Raw genomic sequence first — 27,757 nt, forward strand, 5'->3', positions numbered from 1 at the left:
ACCTGACCATCTGAATATCATACCTGGTAAATCCTGTTTAGAGGCTCCTTTACACGAAGAAACCATGCATGAAACCACCAGGACAGACTAGTACATGTCCACTGGCTATTACTGTTGGACTGGCTCAACGGGACTTTTGAAAGGCGTTTGGTATAATACCATGGATGAAATGGAGCTGTGCTTGTCTTTAAGTTTTTATATCAATATTCAGCTGGCAGTAGTTGGCACTCTGATTGACACATCCTGTCCACCACAGATCGGGCCCCTGGTTCCATGCCCGTCCCTGGTCCCCAGACACCAGTACCTGCTCTCCCTCTGTGAAGAACCTCCGGCCAAAGCTCCAGGTGATGGTGGGAGTGGGGTCTCCAGAGGCCTCGCAAGTCAGGGTGATCTGCTCCTCCAGCTCTGATGCAGTCTGATTGTCCAGGTAGGTGATCCTGGGTTGCACTAGATAAAAAGGAAAAAATACAATAAATTGATAGATGCCAATGGAATATACACTGAGTGTACAAAACATTAGGAACAACTGCTCTTTTCATGACATAGACAGACCAGGTGAATCCAGGTGAAAGCTATGAGCCCTTATTGATGTCACTGGTTAAATCCACTTCAAATCAGTGTAGCTGAAGGGGAGGGGATAGGTTAAATAATGATTTTTAAGCCTTGAGACAATTAAGATATGGATTGTGTATGTGCACCATTCAAAGTGTAAATGGGCAACACAAAAGATTTAAGTCAATCTGAACGGGGTATGGTAGTAGGTGCCAGGCGCACCGATTTGAGTGTGTCAAGAACAATAACGCTGCTGTGTTTTTCCCGCTCAACAGTTTCCCATGTGTATCAAGAATGGTCCACCACTCAAAGAACATCCAGCCAACTTGACACAACTGTGGGAAGCATTGGAGTCAACATGGGCCAGCATCCCTGTGGAACACCTTTGACACCTTGTAGAGTCCATGCCACGGCGAATTGAGGCTGTTCTGAGGGCAAAAGGGGGTGCAACTCAATATTAGGAAGGTGTTCCCAATGTTATGTGTATTGCTTGTATGCACATCGCTATAGTAAAACCAAGAAAAACATTTCAAAAGCACAAAAACGCAAAGGTCTTTTACTGCAGTTAATGGGAATCATTTTACTCTTACCGAACACATTCAAGCTGACTTCCTCCTCCTTCTCCCCAGCCTTGTTCCGGGCAATGCATGTGTAATCTCCTTCATCCACTTTCTTGACATCCTTTATTATCAGCTCCGAGCCGTCGTCATTCAAGCTGTATTTATCGTCCGATTCAAGGACAATGATGTTACTGAGGGGGGAGAGGCAGAAACACAGAGTTCACATCACAGACTTTTGTCTCCACAACATGAAGCTAAAAACAGTCCTCTTCAGTCTGTGACTAAGATCGGTTTGGGGGCTTTATCTCAAAGTTGAGCAGTTGGTAAACAAAATTCTTGGCTCAGAACCGTAAGTCTTTGAAGCGTCGGACCAGATCTCCACGTCAGAAATCGTACACAAAGCTTTTTTTAACTTCTTTCTCTGGCTCTGCACTGTAAATATATCATGGCTGTTTTACAAAGGGACAACATCCATAGGATGGTGATAGACTGTATGATGTCAAGTTAAGGATTTAAGGATTTCTTTCGGCATCCTTTGAACCACGACATGCCTGAGCTTTCCTTGAACTCTAAATCAGACGTGCATTCACTGTGTTTGGACCGCAGTCCTTCATCTGTATGCTTGTAGGAGCTTCAATCCTGAAGCGTTCTCCAAGGGATACCAAATGACAGGCCTATCAGCGGCCCATGAAATAAATTACAAATGGTGGGAGCTGCTGGCCCCCCTCCCGACACCCGACCCCACTTTTCTCCTTCCTCCTCCGTTGAGGCCAAGCACTGATCGGATGGGTCTCCTCATCCTCCTATCCCTCTCATTCATTTAAACTCCAAGAGAAACTAGAGAAGCACTGCAGTAACTCTGTAGTGTTGTAATTCTTCCCCCACTATACTAGTTGTGTCAACAGCTATGCTGAGGATAGATCAAACAAGAGAGCTTTGGCCCTCTTCAAGGAATTAGATAAATGTAATTCATACTGTTGACCCATTTCTTCTTTTATTGTGAGAATGCTTACCCTTTGATTACAAAAAAACAACATTAACCTCGATCTCCCCAACCAGCTGATACAAGCCACTTTATTTATGCTCATGAAAGCGCTGCATCACTGCCTGGTACGGCAACTGCTCGGCCTCGGACCGCAAGGCAGTACAGAGGGTCGTGCGTACGGCCCAGTACATCCTGCCATCCAGGACCTCTATATCAGGAGGTGTCAGAGGACTCCAGCCACCCTAGTCATAGACTGTTCTCTCTGCTACCGAATGGCAAATGATATGGGAGCGCCAAGTCTAGGTCTCAATGGCTTCCTAACAGCTTCTACCCCCAAGCCATAATACTCCTGAACAGCTAATCAAATGGCTACACAGACTATTTTCATTGCCCCCCCCCCCTCTTTTACGCTGCTGCTACTCTCTGTTTATTATCTATGCATACTCTCTGTTTATTATCTAGTCACTTTAACTCTACCTACATGTACATATTACCTCAATTACCTTGACTAACCTGTGCCCCCGCACATTGACTCTGTACCGGTACCTCATGTATACCCCCTGTTGAGGCCCTGGGTCTCAACCACGCCCTGTGTAATTGGGTCCTGGACCTCTTGACGGGCCGCCCCAAGATGTTAAAGGTAGCAAACAACACCTCCACTTCGCTGATCCTCAACACTGGGGCCCCACAATGGTGCGTGCTCAGCCCCTCCTGTACTCCCTGTTCACCAATGACTGTGTGGCCATGCATGCCTCCAACTCAATCATCAAGTTTGAGATGACACAACAGTAGTGGGCTTGATTACCAACAACGAGACAGCCAACAGGGAGGTGAGAGCACTCGGAGTGTGGTGTCAGAAAAACAACTTCTCACTCAACGTCATCAAAACAGAGGAGATGATCGTGGACTTCAGGAAACAGCAGAGGAAGCACCCCCTATCCACATCGACGGAACAGCAGTGGACAAACTGAAATGGTCCACCCACACAGACAGTGTGGTGAAGAAGGCGGAACAGCGCCTCTTCAACCTCAGGAGGCTGGAGACATTTGGCTTGTCCCCTAAAACCCGCACAAACCTTGACAGATGTACAATTGTACAATTCTTGTATCACTGCCTGGTACAGCAACTGCACCGCCCACGCATCACCGGGGGCAAACTACCTGCCCTCCATGACACCTACAGCACCCAATGTCACATCAAGGCCAAAAAGATCATCAAGTATAACAACCACCCGAGCCACTGCCTGCTCACACCGCTACCATCCAGAAGGCAAGGACAGTACAGGTTTATCAAAGCTGGGACCGAGAGACTGAAAAACAGCTTCTATCTCAAGGCCATCAGACTGTTAAACAGCTATCACTAACAACATCACTAACACAGAGAGGCTACTGCCTACATACAGACTTCAATCATTGGTCACTTTAATACATGGCTCACTAGTCACTTTAATAATGTTTACATATCTTGCATTACTCATCCCATATGTATACAGTATACTGTATTTTATACCATCTATTGCATCGTGCCTATGCCACTCTGTCATTGCTCATCCATATATTTATATGCATATATTCTTATTCCATTCCTGTACTTACTGTAGATTTGTGTGCATTAGGTAGTTCTTGTGGAATTGTTAGATTACATGTTAGATACTGCTGCACTGTCGGAACTAGAAGCATAAGCATTTCTCTACACTCGCAATAACATTTTCTAACCATGTGTATGTGACCAATAAAAATGTATTTGATTTGGTATAGCCTCGCTACTGTTATTTTACTGCTCCTCTTTAATTATTTGTTATTTGTTACTTATCTATTTTTCACTTAACCTCTTGAACCTCTGGGGGCAGTATTTCATTTTTGGATGAAAAACATTCCCGTTTTAAACAAGATATTTTGTCACGAAAAGATGCTCGACTATGCATATAATTGACAGCTTTGGAAAGAAAACACTCTGACGTTTCCAAAACTGCAAAGATATTGTCTGTGAGTGCCACAGAACTAATGCTACAGGCGAAACCAAGATGAAATTTCATACAGGAAGTGAGCCAGATTTTTGAGGCGCTGTGTTCCAATGTCTCCTTATATGGCTGTGAATGCGCAAGGAATGAGCCTACACTTTCTGTCGTTTCCCCAAGGTGTTTGCAGCATTGTGACGTATTTGTAGGCATATCATTGGAAAATTGACCATAAGAGACTACATTTACCAGGTGTCCGCTCGGTGTCCTCCGTCGAAACTATTGCGTAATCCCCAGGTGCGTGCATTTTTCCATTTTGAACAGAGGAGAAACCAAACTGCCACGAGTGACTTATCATCGAATAGATATGTGAAAAACACCTTGAGGATTGATTCTAAACAACGTTTGCCATGTTTCTGTCGATATTATGGAGTTAATTTGGAAAAAAGTTTGCGTTGTAATGACTGAATTTTCGGGGTTTTTCTTAGCCAAACGTGATGAACAAAACGGAGCGATTTCTCCTACACAAATAATATTTTTGGAAAAACTGAACATTTGCTATCTAACTGAGAGTCTCCTCATTGAAAACATCCGAAGTTCTTCAAAGGTAAATGATTTTATTTGAATGCTTTTCTTGTTTTTGTGAAAATGTTGCCTGCTGAATGCTAGGCTTAATGCTATGCTAGCTATCAATACTATGTTTGAAAAGCATTTTTTGAAAATCTGAGATGACAGTGTTGTTAACAAAAGGCTAAGCTTGTGAGCCAATATATTTATTTCATTTCATTTGCGATTTTCATGAATAGCTAACGTTGCGTTATGGTAATGAGCTTGAGGCTATAATTATGCTCCCGGATACGGGATTGCTCGTCGCAACAGGTTAACACTTATTTTTCTTGAAACCGCACTGTTGGTTAATGGCTTGTAAGAAAGCATTGAATGCACTGTAAGGTTTACTACACCTGTTGTATTTGGCACATGTGACGAATAACATTTGGTTTGATTTGAAAGACAAGATAGTTGGTGTGACTTACCGGGCCCAGGTGACTGTGGGTTCAGGGAAGCCGTCAGCGTCACAGGCCAGCATCACAGACTGGTTTATGTCCGCCGTGGCATTCACCTCCGACTGCCTGGTGCGGATGCTAGGGAGCACTGAAACACAGACATACAGTAGACACAAGCATTATTGAAAGATACAGAGGTCATACGTGAGTAGGAAATTAATTATACTACTGTGATACTAAGATAAGACAATGTAAGGTTGTTGTGTGCTTCAAACAAGTCTTAAAATGGTTTATAATCAGATCATGATGCACTATACTGGTTGGCTTTAAGTATGATAGGAGTAAATAAATGGTACTGTAAGCTTGTTACAGGATTGTTATTTTTTTAAATTCTGTAATGGTCTTCATAATAGCACAGTATTGGATCTATAACTACACTATATTCTAAGTGTGCTCAGATCCAAATCCCAGGGTGAGAGCATAGGCGGAGAAGGAGGGGGTAGGGTGAGAGGGAGGATGTGATACTCACCGTTGACGATGACCTTGATGATCTTCAGGTCAATCTCTCCCCTGGCCATAACACGAGCCTCACAGGTGTACGCCCCTTCATCCGTTTTCTTGATGCCTCGGATCTGGAGGTGGTTGTTGCCCATGATCTTAAATCGAACTGTGAACAATCGCAAGAAAAGGAAAGAGAGAAGGCTCAACCATCATTAAGAATAGGTGGTGCAGGTTTAACACAAGGCAACATGGGAAGGCACACATACAATGAGACTTCAGGAGGCGTGATCTGAGTTACAGTTGAATGCTGCATTTGCCCCCTCCCAGCATCAATATTACAATGTAAAAATAGTCATGAGTTATACATAGGTGTGGAGGGAAGATGATCTTTAGAACCACACGATACAGTCAATAACTCGCCACCAGAAAAACTAGTGACATATAGACTCATCAAAAGAAAGCTTTACCATCCATCCACTGGAAAGAAATGTTAATTTACATACAGTATGTTCATTGTTTCAATGTTTATTTAGATAATTAAGTGCTGTACTATTCACTGTGAGATTTTGTTACATTGCTCAACAGAGCATTGCCATGGCATTCTTTATTCTTTGTCCTTTATATCCATACTGTAGTAAATGTGGTGAAACATGGACCATGTAAACATACAGACGCTGAAAGCAACTACTACTACTTCTTGAATTGCGTTGTCATAGCTCTACTATGTAAATATTCTATGAATCCTCTTTACTCTGTAAGTTCAAACATCTGGCAGCCAGCGTACAAATATTGTATGGCAACTGTGTTAATTCAACCCTCTTTTGAAGCGATGCCAGATGTAGATCTGGTTTAGTGAATCTGTATTTGGGCAAAAGCTTTGAATTCATTAACCAGACTTTTTAAATAGCTCTCTCTGAGCTGTGAATCACATATTAGCATGAAAAAGATGTGTACTTAGAGCTATAAGCACATGCAGCTTTGATATGGAAAAAGTTAACTGGAGCAATGTGGAAAATTGTATTTACATAAGCAGTATGGGTTTCAGTCTGGGCTACAATTAGTGGTTTTCTAGTGAAAAACACATCCCTGTCCAGGGTCCAAGAAAACGCCACACACCAGAGCGCTGTGGTCACCCTGAGCCTCCCAGTGGTCGCCAGAGGGAGGGGTTCTCTAAGGTTAGAATAGTGCAGTCCGGAGAAAAACAAAATCCTTCAGAATGCCTCTCTGACAGCATCCCACTCGTCTGAATATGAAGCCTTCAAATATCCTTTCACAACTGACAACCACCATTTCTCTTGATCAAGAAATATCCTGTTTCCTGTCCTCACTTCATCTATTATGTTGAAACACTCAAATGACCAAAAGGCAGGGAGGGCTGTGCTCTTAGGGAGAGAGCGAAGGAGTGTGGGGTGAATAAAAAAGAGCTGGCAGATATAATGAAAGCAAACAAAACAACTGGGGAGGGGGGGGGGGGGTCTCCACGACTCTGGGTAGTAGGCAACCCACACATTGGCACATCGATTTGTGTACAAGCCTTACCATCTTTTGTAACCTGGATCTTTGAGCCTTTGTGCTTCCAGATGATGCTGGCGGGAGGCGAGCTGACGACGTCACAGATGATGTCAGCGTCATCCCCTTCATTAAACTCCTGTGGGGAAGGGGCGTTCTTGAAGGTTATCTTTTCTGGAGGGGAGAAGAATAGAAGTCCACTGTCAACTGCATTTCCCGAACAAGTCAACAAACTTAATAGACCAACATGTTCTATGGTGAGTGCTCCCTTTGTTACCCAGTCTATGCATTTGTCATGGAATTCCACCTGTTCATGATGGAACATACTATACAGTTAGTTTAGTTGTATATTCTAAATATGCGGGTTCTCTAAATGGAGAGAAATAGTTACCTTTACAATGACACTAGTGCGAAGATACAATCAACAATACTGTATGAAGGAGGACAATTGAAGAAAACAAATATGCACAAAATATGCACAGACACTTAAATGACATTCTTCAAAATTACATCGTGCACGTCACATATGTACAGATAATACAGTAAGGGGATTTCATTTGGTGGTAATCCACTAAATTACAATGAATAATATCAACACTTTTCAAGGACTGAGTTTGAGAGGGAACTTACGGAAGATTTTCACGTTGACAGTGCCCTGAGACTCCTTGTCTGCATTTTTGGCCACACACTTGTAGACACCGGCATTGTCCACATCAGCATTGTAGATAGTGAGGGTGGACGAGGACTCGTCGTTGCGGTTCACAATGATGTCCTGTCTGTTCGGTAAGAGCTTCTCGCCGTTCGGGGCATACCAATCAATGTCCTTTGCGTCTCCAACAACTGAGGAGGCAGGGTGGATGTGTGAGCAGAGTGCAAATGCACTGTTTATGTGTCTTCAGCAGTTAGTATGAATGATAACCAAACAGATAACTATGTGCTGCCTTGCGAGGTGATGCTGCATCTGAGGTATGCATTATAGCTTTTTTGGCCTAGGGTTTCTCTGCTTTATGAAAGCCATCTTCATACCAATATGCACAAAAAGAGAACTATTTTACATATTTGCTCAGATGATATACTACCTGAAAAAAGACTGAAATTAAAACGCTGCCATTGATATTTTGAAAGAAGGGCAAAAAAAGTCACATTTTCTGAAATCTTTCACTCCCTCATTCATAATGGAACAAAGAAGTGCTGAAGCAAACAGTATTTTGCTGACATCTTACTGCAAAAAAAGTACACAGCTATCTACAGTTCTTTTCATCTAAAGGAAACATTGCTGAAGTGAAATGTTCTCATCTTTGCTATGACATATTGAGCCTCTATTTTCTCTTTGCTAATCAACAACAGGATGCTGGCCTGCAGGAGTCTGCCAGTAGTGGGGGGTAACTGACCACAGTTGCAGGTCAGCGTCCTGGGAAACCCATGCTACTGCAGCCATGAGAACTGCTGTAGCATCTTCACTTTATGTAGAGTTATTTCCTATATCAAGCTGTCAAAATACTGTAGCTATTTGGGAGTTTGCAGTTATGGAGGAGATTGTATCTGTACCACACCTACCTTCACAGAGGAAGAATTTGGACTCCCCCACGCTGATCTCTCCTTGCATCGGTGTGATCTCCACTTGCAGGGAGGCTAGAAGAGAAAAACACAGACAGAGCAGGTCTCAGAACAGTTCAAGTCAAACTCTGCACTTTTACATCGTTCCAATACACTTTACACACAGCAGGTCCTATAACAGGCGTGAGCAAGGAGAGGGGAACAGGATGACACAGCGGCAAAGCACAGTGAGACAAGGTATGGCACACTTTAATGCATCAACAGCTTGACTGAACATCTGCTGCTGATCAACCTAAGATGAGCCGTTACCCACCCTTCACTTTTCAATATAATGCTGCATCTATGACGTTAATTGGATTGAGTTAACAAAGAAGTATTTTATTATTTGCAGCCTCATTTTAGTAAAAGCACAGTCACTAAAAAAAATATGTCGCAGACAGTCAACAAATTAAAACACTTCTCACCCAACATTCCCACATTGTAGCCGTATAGGCCACAGTAGCATGTATTTAGATAACAATGTGTTAATTGTTGGCGCTCTGGCAAGGTCCCAGCATTACTAATGCAGTAGGCAGCTCCCATCGGCATTAGTGGGATTGTTAGTGAGGTTGGGATGATGGTAGGGGTGTGTGGGATTGTTAGTGAGGTTGGGATGATGGTAGGGGTGTGAGTTGGGATGATGGGATTGTTAGTGAGGTTGGGATGATGGTAGGGGTGTGTGGGATTGTTAGTGAGGTTGGGATGATGGTAGGGGTGGTAGGGTGAGGTTGGGATGATGGTAGGGGTTGTTTGTTAGTGAGGTTGGGATGATGGTAGGGGTGTGTGGGATTGTTTGTTGGGATGATGAGGTTGGGATTGTTAGTGAGGTGGGATGATGGTAGGTGTGTGGGATTGTTAGTGAGGTTGGGATGATGGTAGGGGTGTGTGGGATTGTTAGTGAGGTTGGGATGATGGTAGGGGTTGTTAGTGAGGTTGGGATTATGGTGAGGTTGGGATTGATGGTTGGGATGATGGTAGGGGTGTGTGGGATTGTTAGTGAGGTTGGGATGATGGTAGGGGTGTGTGGGATTGTTAGTGAGGTTGGGATGATGGTAGGGGTGTGTGGGATTGTTAGTGAGGTTGGGATGATGGTAGGGGTGTGTGGGATTGTTAGTGAGGTTGGGATGATGGTAGGATGATGGTAGGGGTGTGTGATTGTTGTTAGTGAGTGATTGGTTGGGATGATGGATGATGATGGTAGGGGTGTGCGGGCGGGTAACATAATGAAATGTGGTGGAACAACACATAGCCATGGCAAGTCCTGTCAAATCCACTTATTGAAAAGTGGACAGGCAGATTCTCTGACAAAATATGACAATTAGGCCCTGGCACTATCTTAAAGGACCATTAATTATATGCCTTTCAAACGTATTTTAGACTTGTAATTACCCAGGCGTCCGATAAGATTTTATAATGGCACCTGACCGAGCTATCCATGTGTTCCCTATCCATGTGTTCCCTATCCATGTGTTCCCTATCCCTGTGTTCCCTATCCCTGTGTTCCCTATCCCTGTGTTCTCACAATTTTTTCGTCTGACACAGAATGTCCGCTCAGGAAGTGTAATGCCGTAAATCAAAGCATATTAGCTTCCTAAGATGCTGCCGAATACATTTAATATTTCTGCATCAACTAAAGTGGGTGACAGAGATGAGATTTAGAATGTACTGGAGAGAATCAGCTGGTGTTTGTTCTCTTCAGCTCTGCTGGATAAATTAAAGAGGAATCAACTTCCAACTTGGTGAGAGACAGGAGAGACATACTCCAAAGTTCGGGACAGCATACCTTAAAGATTTACATCTTCTTAACCCAAGGTGTGCCTGGACAATCTTTCTTAAAAATTCTCCGATGTGGCCTATTTTAAAACGTTTCTCTTACCAAATCAGGAAATCAGGTCTGGTACTCTCTCTGCCATGATCTGTTCCTCAAGAGCAGAGGTGAAAGTAGGCATGTCCGGTCCAGTACGGCATCCTGGCAAAATAAATAGTGGGAGCACACCATACCGTGGACACACCATACCCACCATTAGTGGGGCTATCATTTGTTTTTCAACAGGACGAAGACCAAACACACATCCAGGCTGTGTAAGGGCTATTTGACCTAGAAGGAGAAGGATGGAGCGCTGCATCAGATGACCTGGCCTCCACATCACCCAACCTCAACCTAACTGAGATGGTTTGGGATGAGTTGGACCGCAGAGTGAAGGAAAAGCAGCCAACAAGTGCTCAGCATATGTGGGAACTCCTTCAAGACTGTTGGAAAAACAATCCAGGTGAAGCTGGTTGAGAGAATGCCAAGAGTGTGCAAAGCTGTCATCAAGGCAAATGGTGGCTACTTTGAAGAACCTAAAATATACAATTATTTTGATATGTTTAACACTTTTTTGGTTACTACATGATTCCATATGTGTTTTATATAGTTTTGATGTCTTGACAATTATTCTATAATGTAGAAAATAGTAAAACACAAAGAAAATCCCTTGAATGAGTAGGTGTGTTCAAACTTTTGACTGGTACTATATGTATACATACACATACATGGGGTGGCAGGGTATCCTAGTGGTTAGAGCATTGGACTTGTAACCGAAAGGTTGCAAGTTCAGATCACCGAGCTGACAAGGTACAAATCTGTCATTCTGCCACTGACCAGGCAGTTAACCCACTGTTCCTAGGCTGTCATTGAAAATAAGAATTTGTTCTTAACTGACTTGCCTAGTTAAATAAAGGTAAAAAACATGTCTCTTTTAAATATATTTCCGTTTATTATTGTCTCCTAACCCTACCACCCCTCCCCCAATTGGAGTAAACTAATGGACAACAACACTTAGGCTTCTACTTCCAGCTGACACATACTATATCAATTTTATGGACAGAATGTATTTTACAAAAGGTATCTTTCATTTGTTTACAAATTAACCCCTCAGCTCCACTCAACCCCTCCCATATACTTTTTATTAATCACAATATTATTTAATACATTTTGGTATTTAATGCAGGGTCAACTGACAAGTTCCTTACTTTTCCTCCCTTCCACTTGCCTCTTCCATTTATGTGGTAATTCTTCAATTAGTTGGTTGTAATTCTGGGTAGAGCTGACATTTCAATATATTCTTTGTATATTTTTAGTATCAATTAGTATATTTGAGTTTAACCACAATATTGTTTGTATTATTTGTTCTTTCTTTTCTGGTGGATTAAACTGAAATTGCAATGAACTTTCTATGGCTTGTTTTAAAATTAGCGACATATTGGAGATGATTTAATTTTCAAATAACCAAAAGTTAGAGCTTTTTTTTCTGAATGAATGGAAAAAGGCCATTCTTGAACACGGGGTGGGACATTCTTACTAATCTGTTAGAGAACCAGTTTGGATTTAAATATAACTTTTGTATAACTGATGCCTTTAGATAGAGGTCTAATGCTTTCATATTTAATCATTTCTTCCCTCTGAATTCACATTCTTTATATAAATAGGCCCGTTTAATTTTGTCTTGCCGTTCCACATAAAATTTAATATTTTTTGCTCATATAATTAAAGGAACTGGTCGCTAGGTGTAGGCAAGACCATTAGCAAATAGGTAAACTGGGATATTATTTTTCATTTTATTGAATATCCGAAACATACAATATACTTGCAGTGAAGCTGTTCAACAACTACATCATACCAGTCATCCAACAGACTCCCATTCAAAGTGACACACAGAAACATCCAGGGTCAATGTCCTGCTCAAGGGCAGGTTGACAGATATCCCACCAGGCCAAAAAACGTGAACCCGAATCCTCCAAGATCCCCCCCACAGTCCCCCTAAAAAGCTGTCCCTCCCACAGTCCCCCCCCAAGAAGAAAAAATAAAAATAAAATGAATTCCATTCCCCACCCCCAAGAACCCCCCAATGCACCAACAACCAAGAGAATGAACTAAAGAGAAAAAAGAGAAAGACAGAAAACAGAAAACAACAATGCAAAAAATAATAATAGTAATACATTTAAAACAAAGGACATCAAGGACAACTAAAATCATAACAACAATGGCAACTGTATATGTTTGTGTGCATGTCTGGCAATATTACATGTATGTGTGTGTTCTTGTATGCGTTTATTTGAATGAGAGTGTGTGTATATGCATGTGTACAAACACCTGCACGGCATCAGCCTCAGGCAAACTGGCATTAGTTGTAAAAACACTGTCCCTCAGTGTCTTTCAAACATACTTTTATTATGTTTTATTTTTATTTTTACTTTTATCTTTGACCATCATTCTATCTCCCACACATCAACTCCACTCCCACTTGTCTCCAATTCCACATCCCAACCCTCAGCTTCCCTCAGCCCATCCCATCTATCTCTGCTGGCCACCCACTTCGGGTTTCTATGCAACACATATCTTTCAACTATGCTGTGATGTTTAACGTACAATTTCAATCTATCTAATCGAATAGAATCCACAGAATGCGATCTCATAACAGTACTATTTCTAGGGTCAATTTGAGATCAATGCTATGCATTTTCAGCCATTCCTGAACCTGAGACCAGAAACAGGCTACCTGAGAGCAATACCAAAATAAATGGTCTATTGATTCTGTATCCTCACAACAAAATCTACAGAGTTTCGATGATTTTATGCCCCAAATATTCAACATTTTGTTCGTGGCAAGAACTCTATATAATAATTTTAGCTGAAAAGCACGAAGTCTTGAATCTTGCATTGTTTTATATATCAACTCATACACCCTGTACCATGGAATCGGTACATCAAAAATCTCTTCCCAACTATTTTGCAATATCTATGGCAGTTATACACATACTGGTCCTCAAATGAAACTGGTATACTTTCCTATTTATTCTATTTTTATTCCTCCGCCAGTTTTGATCCTTTATATTGGGCAGACAGACCAGTTCCCTACCTCCTCCTGCTGCCACCTGCCTCCTCCATTTTTGGGGTATTGCTGTAATCAATCGGTTGTACTCCTGGATTGAGCAGACCTTCCCGTACAATTGGGATAACTCCATGAAGGACATAACTCTACCATTCCAATTATCAATATCATTTAAGAACAAAATACCCTTTTCAAACATCTTTCCCATAAATACAGGTATCTTAGCAATCAGCACATTTGAGTTCAGCCATATTATTTGTTGTAATATTTGTTATATCTTTTCAGGGGGATGGAATTGTAGCCTGCTCTGCAATGCTTGTCTGAAAAAGAGAGATACTTTGAAAAAAGTCATTTTTGAAATTATAATTTTCAATTAACCCGAAAATGAGACATGGCAATCTGCATAAAGGCAAAAAGGCATTTTTTAAGCAATGTAATCTACTTGAGAACCATTTAGGGTTCAAGTAAAACTTTTGAATAAGTGAAGCTTTTAGAGAGAGGTTTAGTGCTTTTATATTTAATAATCTTAACCCACCCAATTCATATTCATTATATAGACAGGCACTATTTATTTTGTCTGGTTTAACGTCCCAGATAAAGTGAAATACTTTTTGCTCATATGATTTCAAAAACGAATCATCAGGAGTAGGCAGCGCCATAAGTAAGTGGGTAAACTGAAATATGACTAAGGAATTAATCAGGGCAATTTTTCCATAAATAGACAGGTATTTACCTCTCCATGGTTGCAGGGTCTTGTCTATTTATAAGTTTTAAGTTTTCTATTGAAATTCATTGTGGGGCGCTTATTTATACATTTTGTGATATGAATACCAAATATGTCTACTTCACCATCAGACCATTTTATATGTAAACTGCAAGGTAATGTAAAAGTTGTATTTTTTTAAAGATCCAACATGTAATATAGTACACTTATCATAATTAGGTTTTAGTCCAGAAAGTATAGAAAAGTTACCTAGATCTTCAATGACACATTGCAGGAATCTATCTTGCGGACTTAATATAAAACTTGAGTCATCGGCATACATGGACACCTTTGTTTTTAAGCCTTGGATTTCTAATCCTCTAATGTTGTTATTGGATCTGATTTTAATAGCTAGCATTTCGATGGCCATAACGAATAGATATAGTGACAGCGGACACCCTTGTTAACTCCTCTTGACAATTCAAAACTCTCTGAGAAGTTGCCGTTATTTACTATTTTATACCTGGGGTTGCAATACATTATTTTTACCCATTTTATAAGAGAATGACCAAAATTGAAAAAAATCTGGGCATAACTAAAGTTAATCAGGGTGATTTTTCCACAAATAGACAGGTACTTTCCTTTCCATGGTAGTAAAATATTATATATTTTTGCTAACTTTCTATAAAAGTTTATTGTAGCAAGATCATTTCTTTCTTGTATATTATGTAGCATTCAGGTAGCGTTCTACTGGCAACTGCCAAACCCAGATTTGTCCGTCGGACTGCCAGATTGTAAAGCGTGATTCATCACTCCAGAAAACGTGTTTCCACTGCTTCAGAGTCCAATGGCGGTGAGCTTCACACCAGTCCAGCTGATGCTTGGCATTGCGCATGGTGATCTTAGGCTTGTGTGCCGCTGCTCGGCAATGGAAACCCATTCATGAAGCTCCCGACGAACAGTTCTTGTGCAGTTTGGAACTTGGTAGTGAGTGTTGCAACCGGAGACAGACCATTTTTACGCGCTGCACGCTTCAGCACTTGGCAGTCCCATTCTGTGAGCTTCTGTGACCTAACCGTTGTTGCTCCTCAATGTTTCCACTTCACAATAACAGCACTTACATTTGACCAAGGCATCTCTAGCAGGGCATAAAATTTGATGAAATGACCTGTTGGAAAGGTGGCATTCTATGACGGTGCCACGTTGAGTCACTGCGCTCTTCAGTAAGGCCATTCTACTGCCAATATTTGTTTATGGAGATTGCATTGCTGTGTGCTCGATTTTATACACCTGTCAGCAACGGGTGTGGCTGAAATAGTTGAATCCACTAATTTGAAGGGGTGTCCACAAACTTTTGTGTATATAGTGTAAGTATATCAGTCCTTGTCACGGTTTTCTTCTATCTCCTCTATCTCCAAGGATCGGACCAAAATGCAGCGTGGTAATTTTCATACATGTTTAATAACGAATAAACACGAACAATACAAAAACAAGAACCGTAACACGAAAACCGAAACAGCCTATACTAGTGCAAACTAACACAGTAACACAGAGACAGGAACAATCACCCACGAAACACTCAAAGAATATGGCTGCCTAAATATGGTTCCCAATCAGAGACAACGATAATCACCTGCCTCTGATTGAGAACCACTTCAGGCAACCATAGACTTTACTAGATAACCCTACTAAGCCACAATCCCAATACCTACTAAAACCCCAAGACAAAACACACCACATAAAAAACCCATGTCACACCCTGGCCTGACCAAAAGGATAAAGAAAACACAAAATACTTAGACCAGGGTGTGACAGAACCCCCCCAAGTTGCGGACTCCTGGCCGGACACCTAAACCCATAGGGGAGGGTCCGGGTGGGCGTCTGTCCACGGTGGCGGCTCCGGCGCGGGACATGGACCCCACTCCAACAAAGTCTTAGTCCATTTGCATCGCGTCCTTAGATAGGCGACCCTCGCCGCCGACCTTGGCCTAGTAACCCTCACCAAGGACCCCACTGGACTGAGGGGTAGCTCGGGACTGAGGGGTAGCTCGGGACTGAGGGGTAGCTCGGGACTGAGGGGTAGCTCAGTACTGAGAGGAAGCTCAGGCAGGTAGTAGGCTCTGGCAGATCCTGGCTGGCTGGTGGTTCTGGCAGATCCTGGCTGACTGGCGGTTCCGGCAGATCCTGGCTGACTGGCGGTTCCGGCAGATCCTGGCTGACTGGCGGTTCCGGCAGATCCTGGCTGACCCTGGCTGAATGGCGGATCCTGGCTGACTGGCGGATCTGGAAGATCCTGGCTGACTGGCGGATCCTGGCTGACTGGCGGATCTGGAAGATCCTGGCTGACTGGCGGATCTGGAAGATCCTGGCTGACTGGCGGTTCTGGCTGCTCCATGCAGACTGGCATCTCTGGCTGCTCCATGCAGACTGGCAGCTCTGGCTGCTCCATGCAGACTGGCAGCTCTGGCTGCTCCATGCAGACTGGCAGCTCTGAACAGGCAGGAGACTCCAGCAGCGCTGTAGAGGAGGAAGGCTCTGGCAGCGCTAAACAGGCGGGAGACTCCGGCAGCGCTGGAGAGGAGGAAGGCTCTGGCAGCGCTAAACAGGCGGGAGACTCCGGCAGCGCTGGAGAAGAGGAAGGCTCTGGCAGCGCTAAACAGGCGGGAGACTCCGGCAGCGCTGGAGAGGAGAAAGGCTCTGGCAGCGCTGGACAGGCGAAGCGCACTGAAGGCCTGGTGCGTGGTGCTGGCACTGGTGGTACTGGGCCGAGGACACGCACAGGAAGCCTGGTGCGGGGAGCTGCCACCGGAGGGCTGATGCGTGGAGGTGGTACTGGATAGACCGGATCATGCAGGCACACTGGAGCTCTTGAGCACCGAGCCTGCCAAACCTTACCTGGCTCGATGCCCACTCTAGCCCGGCCGATACGAGGAGCTGGTATGTACCGCACCGGGCTATGATTCGTATGACGTTGCCAGCAGTAAGATTTGAGTTTGATTTCCAAAACGACAACGGCTGTAGCTTTCAAATCATAAGTCACTTTCTATTTTCTGACCCTCAAAAATTAGGGTGGGTCCAAAACAATCACTCAGAGTTTAACAGGTTATACCAACTGCCAACACGTACGAGCTAATGCTAAAGCTAACAAGAAAAAGTCGACTGGTAGGGACCACACACCGGTGGTCGTCAGTGCTGTGCTTTTTAAACACTCCCTCACAGTATGGAAGACTTTCACAGCTAACATATCAGGGAAGAACATAAATTAAAGGAGATCCAGAGATCCAAAATCCGGAAACTTTCAAGTGATTCCATACATTGAAACTAGTTCAGTTGAGTTGGCCCTCTCCCCCTCTCTCTCCCTGGAGTGCTGTACTGAAACAGCTGCAAAAACAGATGACATGACTTGTGACGTTGCTGGATGCAGGCAATTATGTAAAAACATTCCTTACCGCAGGATACTTTAACTGGTGACAATCCGGGTGAACAAAGAAAAAGGAGCACACTGTCGCTGCATGAATCTGATAATTATTGACAAGACAAGTAAAAAATAGACTCACATTTCAGCATGAATCGCCTTGATCAGAGCTGTTTTTTGGGGGATTTTCAAGTCCCTCGGTAGAGCAGCCGATTTCCCCTTTTTTGTTCAAGCTGTGGGTACACCTTCTTTCCAATACAATTATGTAATTTGGGTGAACTATACCTTTAACAATGGGGGGGTCTTTAAACAAGTATCACCTAATAACAGGAACAGCACCATCTAGTGGTCAGAACCTGGTAATATCAGGATGTAGAATGGGACAACTTCAATGGCAAATTTCTCTAAAAAGGGTGAAAAACATCACCAAATTCACTGAGAATACATTACATAGGATGAAGAAAAAATACTCATAGCCGCAGCTCCATACTAGTCGTAAAACAGAGAACTGATACTATATACTCGTTGTTGGAGTGGGGTTGGTGTAGGGGGAAACGTGGTTGGCTTGTTACAATTTCTTTGGATCTCTCATGTCTAATTTATTGTTAGAAAAACGTTTGGTCAAAATTGAATGTTTGGTACTATATTTATTGACAATTATATGAATCCTATAAATGTAATAATTTCTCAGAGATCAAATTATATTTCAACAAAATAAGTTCTCTTTTAAAACTGCAACCTGACCAAGATAAAGAAAAGCAGTGAGACAAACAACAACACAGAGTTACACATGGAATAAACAAACGTACAGTCAATAACACAATAGAAAAGTCTATATACAGTGTGTGAAAATTAGGTAAGATTAGGGAGGTAAAGCAATAAATAGGCCGTAGTGGCGAAGTAATAACAATTTAGCAATTAAACACTGGAGTGATAGATGTGCAGAAGATGATTGTGCAAGTAGAGATACTGGGATGCAAAGGGGCAAAAAAACAAAACCAATACGGGGATGAGGCAGTTGGATGGGCTGTTCACAGGTGGGTTATGTACAGGTGCAATGATCTGTAAGCTGCTATGACAGCTGATGCTTAAAGTTAGTGAGGGAGATATAATGTTGCAGGAATGCTAATCTTATCTGTTTCTAACAACAGAAACGATTTCAGAACAATCTGAGATGGTGGATATCGAAATCCTCTTTCTTGAGCTTTTGGGTTGGAACGACCCTCTTAGATATTTATAGAAGCTTCATAGGTTTCATACGGTTTTTGGCTTCGATTTCAGTTCCAGACATTTAGGCGATGATGCTGACAAAAATAATATTGCTTCAAAAGACTGAAATCCAAACTATATCTCCCTGCAGATTAATTGAGAAATTCATAAAAATCGATATTTTCCATAAACATCATCTGTGCTTTGTTAGATGGAAACACATCCTCAGAGGCAGTGAAAATAGAGCTGCCTAAAGCATGTTCGCACTGCTTTCTATGAGGTATCGTACAGGGACAACAATAACAGCTCTTATTCCGGCTCTCACCATTGGCAAAGCCGCACCACAAACACGAACTCTGAGGACAAAGACAACCGGTGAAAAACAAACCAAATGTATTTCAGGTCAATAGGGTACATTTTTTATTTTTCGGTGTTTCAAACTCTTTAAAAGGAGTCTGAAGCTTGAAACTCCAGAGTGAATACAGTAACACGGTAGAGTGTTTTAACCTCGTACACTTCCAACTGTCGACACAGCAAAAAGTGAGATGATGTGTCCTTTGCTGAGAGCATATAGGAAACAAATAAGCACACTAAACATACTGGGGCGGGAGATCGATAACCTTAATTACAATACAAATCCCAAACACTTCAGTCCTTACTGCTACTGTCTGCTTCTGCTCCTGCTTCTGCTCGAATGTTCCAGCACATGGGGCCCAGAGCAAAGTCCCTGCACACCAAGCAATACTGCCCGTAATTTAATGGAGAGATAAGTGTAGCGCTTTATTCTGGATATGCATTTCTGAACGATGAGGGCCTAGGAAAAAACTCCTAATAGAACATGCACACAGGCATGTGCTTTGCAAGTTGGAAACATCTTATTACTGGAGCAGCGAGCAGATACGATAAGGTAGTTCATTGGACAGTTTTAAATGTCGAAGAAGCCAACTGAACATACACTCCGGGACCAAAAGTATGTGGACACCTGCTCATCGAGCATTTCATTCCAAAATCATGAGCTGGCCACCAGGCATTAATATGGAGTCGATACCCCCTTTGAATCTATAAAAGTCTCCACTCTTCTGGGAAGGCTTTCCACTATATGTTGGAACATTGCTGCGTGGACTTGCTTCCATTGAGCCACAAGAGCATAAGTGAGGTCGGGCACTGATGTTGGGAGACTAGGCCTTGCTCGCAGTTGGCGTTCCAATTCATCCCAAATGTGTTCTCTGGGGTTGAGGTCAGGGCTATGTGCAGGCCAGTCAAGTTCTTCCACACTGATCCCGATGAACCATGTCTGTATGGACCTTGCTTAGTTCATGGAGGCACTGTCATCCTTAAACAAGAAAGGGCCTTCTCGAAACTGTTGCCACAAAGTTGAAAGCACAGAATCGTCTAGAATGTCATTGTATGATGTAGCATTAAGATACCCCTTCACTGGAACTAACAGGCCTAGCCAGAATCATTAAAAACAGCCCCAGACCATTATTCCTCCTCCACCAAACTTCAGAGGCAGTGAAAAGCAGACATTATCGTGTGTGTAGCGAAATGCTTGTGTTCCTAGCTCCAACAGTGATATCTAACAACAATACACACAAATCTATATCCGCCCTCCACATTTTCATGTCACACATTAAACAAGAATGGATAACTCAAATGTCAATTTGAAATGATTAAACTTCAATCAGAGAAATGTTCAACTGCTAATAGCTTATAATCAAACAGGGCTGTGTCTCCATTGTTAGAAATGTAGTCAGTATAGAAACTAGGCCATAGGCTATGTTCCATTTAAAGTCTAATTTATTTATTTAATTTAACCTTTATTTAACTAAGAAAGTCAGTTAAGAACAAATTCTTATTTACAATGACGGCCTAACCCGGCCAAACCCTCCCCTAACCCGGACGACGCTGGGCCAATTGTGTGCCGCCCTATGGGACTCCCGATCATGGCCCGGTTGTGATACAGCCCGGGATTGTACCCAGTGCCCAGTGCCTTAGACCGCTGCGCTACTAGGTATAAAGATGCAACTTCTCTATGGCGCTCCGCATGTTACACTAGAGAATGTTACAAGCATAAAGCATCTGCACACTAGCCATTCCTGGAGATATATATTACATTTTTTCATTCCATATACATTGGATAACAACCTTTCTACCTAGCTGAATGAGAACATTAATCTTGGGTAGCAAATGAACACAGGCCATACATTGAACCTGTAAATTCACATGAGCCCAAGTGTGCTTTTGCCCATAAATCACTTAGTATATTTTCACTGGAGACAGCCATATCGATTCATCATAAAAGATCATCAAGGTTTTCATGTGAATCAACTCTGACGTAAAACAAACTCAAGATCTTCACATATCACTATTCAATTTGACTTCACCATTGTGTCTACCTGTCATTCACTTATGGAACATTTGATGCAAGACAAAATAATCAAGTCAGCACAGAAAATGAGCATGAGAGCAAGAGATTAACAACAATATTCACAGTTGGAATACATGGTTGAAACTGACATTGAATTACTGTTAATGAATGGGGTGGATTTGTTTCATTATGTATGATGCCATTTGGCCTCAAGGGTAGCCTAGTGGTTAGAGCGTTGGCCCAGTAACTGAAAGGTTGCCAGCCCTTTTGGGTTGTGCCGTGGCAGAGAGATCTTTGTGGGCTATACTCAGCCTTTTCTCAGGATGGTAAGTTGGTGGTTGAAGATATCCCTCTAGTGGTGTGGGGGCTGTGCTTTGGCAAAGTGGGTGGGGTTATATCCTTCCTGTTTGGCCCTGTCCGGGGGTATCATCGGATGGGGCCACACTGTCTCGTGACCGCTCCTGTCTCAGCCTCCAGTATTTATGCTGCAGTAGTTTATGTATCGGGGGGCTAGGGTCAGTTTGTTATATCTGGAGTACTTCTCCTGTCTTATCTGGTGTCCTGTGTGAATTTAAGTATGCTCTCTCTAATTCTCTCTTTCTTTCTCTCTCTCGGAGGAGCTGAGCCCGAGGACCATGCCTCAGGACTACCTGGCATGATGACTCCTTGCTGTCCCCAGTCCACCTGGCCGTGCTGCTGCTCCAGTTTCAACTGTTGTGAATCCAGCCAACATGCCAGATTTCAAAAAGGCGAAAGCAAACGATGCTATTACCTCCGTAAACAAAAGAGAGAAAACATATTTCAACCCTGCAGGCGCGACACAAAACGGAGAAACAAAAATATAAATAATGCCTTACCTTTGACGAGCTTCTTTTGTTGGCACTCCAATATGTCCCATAAACATCACAAATGGTCCTTTTGTTCGATTAATTCCGTTCATATATATCCAAAATGTCAATTTATTTGGCGCGTTTGATCCAGAAAAACATTGGTTCCAACTTGCGCAACGTGACTACAAAATATCTCAAAATTTACCTGTAAACTTTGCCAAAACATTTCAAACTACTTTTGTAATACAACCTTAGGTATTTTTTAAAGTAAATAATCGATAAAATTGAAGACGGGATGATCTGTGTTCAATACAGGAAGAAAACACACTGACGCTAGCTTTCTGGTCAAACAGTACACATGAAGCGACCCTCGTTTTGAACAGGGCTACTTCTTCATTACACAAAGGAAAAACCTCAACCAATTTCTAAAGACTGTTGACATCTAGTGGAAGTGGTATGAACTGCAAGCAAGTCCCTTAGAAATCTGGATTCCCAAGGAAAGCTCATTGAAAAGAGAGTGACCTCAAAAGAAAGAAAATCTGAATGGTTCGTCCTCGGGGGTTTCACCTGCTACATAAGTTCTGTTATACTCACAGACATGATTTAAACAGTTTTAGAAAATTCAGAGTGCTCTACTAATAATATGCAAATCTTATCTTCTGGGGATGAGTAGCAGGCAGTTGAATTTGTGAATGCTATTCATCCAAAATTCCAAATGCTGCCCCCTATCCTAGAGAAGATAAGGAGAAGTCTATTTTTAATTCCGTGAATAACACTTGTATCTTTTATCAATGTTTATTATGAGTATTTCTGCAAAATCACCGGATGTTTTGGAATCAAAACATTACTGCACGTAAGGCGCCAATGTAAACTGAGATTTTTGGATATAAATATGCACATTATCGAAGAAAACATACATGTATTGAGTAACATGATGTCCCATGAGTGTCATCAGATGAAGATCATCAAAGGTTAGTGATTCACTTTTTATCGATATTTCTGCTTTTTGTGAATCCTATCTTTGGCTGGAAAAATGGCTGTGTGTTTTTTTGACTTGGCTATGCTATGACCTAACATAATCATATGTTGTGCTTTCGCTGTAAAGCATTTTTTAAATCGGACACGATGGGTAGATTAACAAGATGTTTATCTTTCATTTGCTGCATTGGACTTGTTAATGTGTGAAAGTTACATATTTAAAAAATATATTTTTGAATTTTGCGCGCTGCCTTTTCAGCGGAATGTTGTCGAGGGGTTCCGCTAGCGGAACGCCTGCGCTAGAAAGGTTCATCTCTGCTAGACAGGTGGCACTGGTGTGTAAGCCAGAAACGTACAAACCAGAGACTTTAAATCTACCCTTATTACTTCAAAATCTATGCTCTTATTTAGGATTCTATGTGATTTAAGCCGCCCTGTGTCAGGTAAGTTCTTGTCAATGGGATGAGAACTTTGAAGGCCCAAGATAAAAAATATTCCACCAGAAACAAACGTTTCTGACAGAGAATGTACTTTTGCACTGCTTTCAGGTGGGAACGTGGTGCTTTAGAATGCCATGCCAATCAGGCTACGGTGCACTTATCAAAGAGCATGGCCAAGATCCTACGAAGACGCAGTCATTTCCAATCACAAGATTAAGGCCCCACAGACAAATACAAACTGCCGCACATACACACGTACACACACACTCATAGACAAACTAAGGAGAGGCAGAGGATAGGCTCTAAGCCTGGGAGCATGCCTCTTTATGTCACTCCCTTGGTTTTCAGGTGCTCAGAGAGAGATTCTAATGTATGCTAAACCCCATGCAATTCCAAATTGTACATTTAGGTTCTCCACCTGGATGCTAAATGGACTGCTAAATTGACAGCATCTCTACTTATCTGAATTGGTAATCTCCATTAATTATAGGTAAACACTACTCACTGTCCATATTAGTTACTCAGTATGCCTTTATACAGCAAATAGCAGATCCACCACCTGCTGCCAGGCGACCACTGCCAAGTTTGTCTACTTTGTACACAATATTTCTTCTCATTCAAGTGCCCCTGCCTTGCAACATTTTATTAACGCACACATTTTCCTCAGTAATTTATTTGGCTGGAAGTAATGAAAAAGACCTCCAGCAGAGAATAGCACTCCCCCTTCAAATTCAACTCATTAAAAAAGCATGCTCTTAAGTGATATTAGTGATACATGTTTTCAATCACATGTAATCCTATTTGTTTAGAAGAAGTGGTGGGGGAGAGGACACTGAGAATGGGCAATCTTTTTTCTTTTATAAAAAATGGTTGTCAGGTGCCAGGGGTGAGGGCCACGTGGGGTGAAGGGGGGAAAGAGTTGCCCTCATTAAGGGGCCTCCCTGGCAGGGCTCAACCCAATCACATAATTGTCCGACTGTTCCACTTCCACTGTTCCTCTCCAACCAGGTGCGTGGGATGCGCCAACCATGCAGCAGCAACATGCAGTGTCCTTGGGCAAGACATGGAAGGGAGAAAAAAGAGCCAGCATTGATAATGGGGCTAGTAATGGTCTTACCCCGTTGACATTGTCTCACACAGCTTCAAACTGGCATAAAACAATGTCGCATCATTGGAAATTCCTTTCCCTCCAGTTTATTTTTGTTCGCTTGCCTAGTCATGCTTCTCTATTACCAGATCCAACTGGGCACCCCACAAAAAAAGAATGCTGACCAATCAATAGTCTACCATGATATAAACAGTCACGCTCATAAGGCAGCAATACATTTCTCCACGTGTACACTGTGCCAGTGCTGCTGGCACTATAGCTGCACTATTCCATTACAAACATGACAATGACGAGGAGAGGCACTATAGCCACAGATACAGCTAGCGATTCCCCTTCCATCCATCCACTCTGTAATCAGTTACGTTGCCAGCAAAAATATTGTAATCAGATTATAGATACTGTTGAAAAACAAGATTATTACTTTTTGGATTACTGTTAAATTTAGAAATTATGTTTGCAAAAAAACAACAACATTATAACACCTTTTTGTTTTCTCAATGACATTTGATTACTGTTGAATTTAGAAATGATGTTTGCGAGAAAAAAAAACATTATGAAACCTTTGTTTTCTCAATGACATTCAATTCAGCATAGAAAAAAGACGCAAGTTTAAGTTTGTTCCTCCTGAGCTAGTCTGATCACAAGTCAGAGTCCACTATGATGACACACCTGACACATCTTCTAATGCCTCTTAAAACTTATTTGGGCTGCAATCCCGTTACCGGGATGATATGACGACAGCCACTGAAAGTGCAGGGCGCCAAATTCAAAACAACAGAAGTCTCATAATTAAAATTCCTCAAACATACATGTATCTTATACCGTTTTGAAGATATTCTTGTTGTTAATCCCACCACAGTGTCCGATTTCAAATGGGATTTACGGCGAAAGCACCACAAACAATTATGTTAGGTCAGCACCTAGTCACAATAAAACACAGTCATTTTTCCAGCCAAAGAGAGAAGTCACAAAAACCACAAATAGAGATAAAATGAATCACTATCCTTTGATGATCTTCATTAGATGACACTCATAGGACTTCATGTTACACAATACATGTATGTTTTGATTGATAAAGTGGCTGACTTACAGACACCTGATTCATTCTGCTGTCATTCAGTCCCACAACACAGTGGAAGCCTAATTCAAATTTCTATAGACGGTTGACATCTAGTGGAAGCCCTAGGAAGTGCAACATCATTAATATCTCAAGCGGATTTCAATGGGAACTGTGTTGAGTACATACCAGCCTCAGATTTCTCACTTCCTGTTTTGATTTTTCCTCAGGTTTTTGCCTGCCATATGAGTTCTGTTATACTCACAGACTTCATTCAAACAGTTTTAGAAACGTCAGAGTGTTTTCTATCCAATACGATAATAATATGCATATATTAGCAACTGAGACTGAGGAGCAGGCCATTTACTTTGGGCACCTTATTCATCCAAGCTACTCAATACTGCCCCCCAGCCATAAGAAGTTAAAAAAGTTTTTAAAAAGTTAAAAAGTAATCCAAAAGTAACTGAAAGTAATCAAATTACGTTACTGAGTTTGGGTAATCCAAAAGGTATGTTACCGATTAAAATTCTGCACAGGTAACTAGTAACTGTAACGGACTGCACTAAGAACGTAACCTAACGAACCCTGCAATTACACCTCTCTTGATGACAATTACATTCTAGGGCCCTCTTATTATCATCCTGCGAGCGCCCACAATGCACTACTGTCTGGCGTTTTAGGGTTTTCCCTCTTTCCATTTTACAGGAAGAAGTCGTCACAATGGAGGGACTGCCACAATGCTCTGTCTTCGGAGCAATTATTTGTGCGCTCGTAACTTTGTGAGTGTTATACTTGGCCCATCCAGACTACTTTCAGTCCCCATCAGGCCTGACTAATTGCATCAAGGGCAAGAGATGGTGGAGGGATAAAGCGCACCAATGGCAATCGTAATCCCCTGTCAACGAGGTTTGCACAATTACAGCATAAGAAATGCAGGGGGATCAATGCAGGCGAGGTGGAGCGATGGCCATCGCGCATTAATGCACCTTAATGAATATGCCACTAAAGACAATTGAAAAATGTGCCTTTTCAAACTAAACTAATTGTTATGGATGTTAGTTGGTTTTCTCTGCAATTTTCTTCAAATGAAAGGTCAATGAAAATCATCTTTTCAAAAGATAATATCAAAACTTTGTGTTGCACAAAACCCGCACACGTAAACAACGGCCATGAATAAATCGAGGAGATGATTTAATGAATCTGTAACGAGTCTAAATAGATAACACTTTACTGCAGAATACAATATAATCAATGTCACTGAACATAATTTACTAAAAACAACCATGCTTGAATATAGAGCCTCCTTAGCATTCCCACCAATGCCTTTGAGGGCTTATATATCCACTTGTGATCAGAGGTCAGATACACACAAATGGGGCATAAATCAGAAACTGATCTGAGGGATTGTTTCTGACCTTATCCAAGCATTAGTGCTCTATGTGTGGATGTCATACATGTGTCAGCCAGCCACTAGGGCAGAGAGGAGAGGAGGGCTAATGGAGAGGGAGCAGAGAGCCAGGGACCCTTGGGGTTCCCCAAAACTGACAAGTCACTGTGGACGCATCAGTACCCCAGAGAGCCAAAAGCTCTTCTCATTTAATGGAGATAGGCTTTCCCCCACATTGGAGGAGCACGGAGATAAAGAGGATGGCAACGGGGTGTGGTGGGAGTGGCCAGAGGCACCGCGTTCTGATCTGGGCTGTTAAGAGAGAGATGGGGGAGCCAAGGGAAGAGAGTGTGAGAGAGAGAGAAAAAGAAAGAGAGAGAGAGAGAGAGAGAAAGAAGAAAGACAGACTGATTCATGATGACATTTGAGTCAATTTGACTCAACATCAGGCTTTGACGCCATTTCGGATGAGTTGAGGGGCCCAGCGTTGACCAAAAGACAAACAATCATAGGTAAAAAGGGAATCCAAGGCTACAGGAGAAAGGAAAGGACAGCTAAAATTGTGCAGCACTCAAATTACTAATCTATAGTGAATGCACTTAAAGCTCTTGGGTGGCACTACAACCATAAAATGGTTTGCAAATGAATATTGCAAAAGCTATTGGAGCCAACGATTGCGTCCACTCCAGTCATTGAACCACGCAGCATGCCATGTCCAGGGTCA

General features: G+C 42.2%; 1 protein-coding gene across 13 annotated transcripts in view; it reads right to left on the bottom strand.

The window, feature by feature from the left end:
• Window positions 1–27,757, bottom strand: part of LOC115136002 (neural cell adhesion molecule 1-like) — a 335,970-nt gene that overhangs the window by 68,894 nt on the left and 239,319 nt on the right. For all 13 annotated transcript variants that reach the window (XM_029671303.2, XM_029671300.2, XM_029671296.2 and 10 more), the window contains exons 2-8: window positions 8,626–8,700; window positions 7,699–7,908; window positions 7,099–7,242; window positions 5,588–5,725; window positions 5,089–5,206; window positions 1,143–1,303; window positions 305–447 (exon numbers count right to left, since the gene is read on the bottom strand). In XM_029671303.2, the coding sequence (XP_029527163.2) occupies window positions 305–447; window positions 1,143–1,303; window positions 5,089–5,206; window positions 5,588–5,725; window positions 7,099–7,242; window positions 7,699–7,908; window positions 8,626–8,700 (989 nt within the window). The remainder of the gene's footprint in view (window positions 1–304; window positions 448–1,142; window positions 1,304–5,088; window positions 5,207–5,587; window positions 5,726–7,098; window positions 7,243–7,698; window positions 7,909–8,625; window positions 8,701–27,757) is intronic.

Source organism: Oncorhynchus nerka, linkage group LG10 (assembly GCF_034236695.1).
Source record: "Oncorhynchus nerka isolate Pitt River linkage group LG10, Oner_Uvic_2.0, whole genome shotgun sequence".
In the NCBI taxonomy this organism is placed as follows: domain Eukaryota; kingdom Metazoa; phylum Chordata; class Actinopteri; order Salmoniformes; family Salmonidae; genus Oncorhynchus; species Oncorhynchus nerka.